General features: G+C 63.6%; 1 protein-coding gene across 1 annotated transcript in view; it reads right to left on the bottom strand.

The window, feature by feature from the left end:
- The window catches only part of LOC104076633 (transmembrane protease serine 13-like), a gene marked incomplete at both ends in the record, with an annotated part of 3,335 nt that overhangs the window by 159 nt on the left and 1,922 nt on the right, over positions 1 to 1,254 (bottom strand). The window contains 3 exons of the mRNA XM_009577558.1: positions 6 to 98; positions 380 to 509; positions 597 to 719. Of these exons, the coding sequence (XP_009575853.1) occupies positions 6 to 98; positions 380 to 509; positions 597 to 719 (346 nt within the window). The remainder of the gene's footprint in view (positions 1 to 5; positions 99 to 379; positions 510 to 596; positions 720 to 1,254) is intronic.

Below are 1,254 nucleotides of genomic sequence, written 5' to 3'. Positions count from 1 at the left end.
GGTACCTGTTGAGGCTCTGCTGGATGGTCTCTCGCTCATCGGTCACGGTGAGGGTCTTGCCGGAGACGTGCAGGGGAATGTATTCGGTCTGCGACGCGCTGGGAGGGGAGAGGGGAGAGACAGTGAGGGTCCCTCCTCGCTGGGCACTGCCCGCCCGGTCCCTGCCTTCTTAAAGAGGCTCTGCACACTAAACCTGGGGGGGACAGACTGAAACGCCCAGAGCAGCGCTGGACACACAGCCTTCCAGTGGAAAAGCACAATGCTGGGGGAAAGAGCACAGCAGACTGTGCACCCGGCCAGGGCAGGAGGGCCAGAGCAATGCCAGGGGGCTGGCAGGGCCCCAGTGCCCGAGCAGGACAACCCATCCCTGGGGAATTACTTCTGAAACCCCAGCTGCCGGCAGGTCTTTCTGGAGAAGGAGTCGTCCCAGGTGCTGCTGCACACCGGCAGCCACTGGCTCTCAGCACTGGAGTAGATGTGGAGCAAGGACTCGTCGGACACGAAGCGCACTGCGGGGATAGAGCAGGCGGGTCAGCGGTACCCAGCGCCCCGGGGGCTCCCTTCGCTACCACCACCCCCGGCTCCTGGTGCCTCACCGCAGCCCAGCTCGTCGCTCCTCTGGGAGCAGTCGACGATGCCATCGCAGCGCACGGGGCTGTCCTTGCAGCTCTCGGCAGGCTCCTTGTACACGATGCCGGTCTGCGACCGCCAGAACATAACTGGAAGCAAGCGCACGTCATGGTGAGGCCGGCGCTGGTGGCAGGGGCTTACTGTGGGCGAGGGTGCTGGACCCACCCGGACGGGAGTCTGGAGGTCTGCCATGCGCAGGGGCACTCCCAAACACCAGGCGTGAGCTTGGGTGCAGGGTTGCCGTTTGAACCAAGATTGAAGAGCTGCAGGAGCTGAAGGAGGACTGGCCAGCCCTGAGCATCCCCCCATGCCAGCCCAGCCGCGTGCAGCTCAGCTGCTGCAAGCCTCTCTGACTTAACCCACTTCTAGCTTGCTCCTGCAGAAAGATGCACTCAGCCCACCAAATGCTTCAAGACCGCCAGCTACAGCAGCTGGAGAACTGGCAGCTAGATGTTACGAGGATTAAAGTGATTCCCCCAGTTTCTGTGCCTGTTCCGCCTACGGACTGCACTTGGTTTGATGGGTCCTGCCTGCTAACCCTGCGCCCCAGGGAGGGCGAGCGTGGGTGCTGCTGGGGGGGCCGCACCACCCGCCCAAGCAAGCCCAGGAGAAGGAAGGGACGGC

The sequence above is a fragment of the Fulmarus glacialis genome, unplaced genomic scaffold (genome assembly GCF_000690835.1).
Source record: "Fulmarus glacialis isolate BGI_N327 unplaced genomic scaffold, ASM69083v1 scaffold23285, whole genome shotgun sequence".
Lineage (NCBI taxonomy): Eukaryota > Metazoa > Chordata > Aves > Procellariiformes > Procellariidae > Fulmarus > Fulmarus glacialis.
The sequence above is the reverse complement of the archived record's forward strand: the minus strand, read 5'-3'. Positions and strand labels throughout refer to the sequence as shown.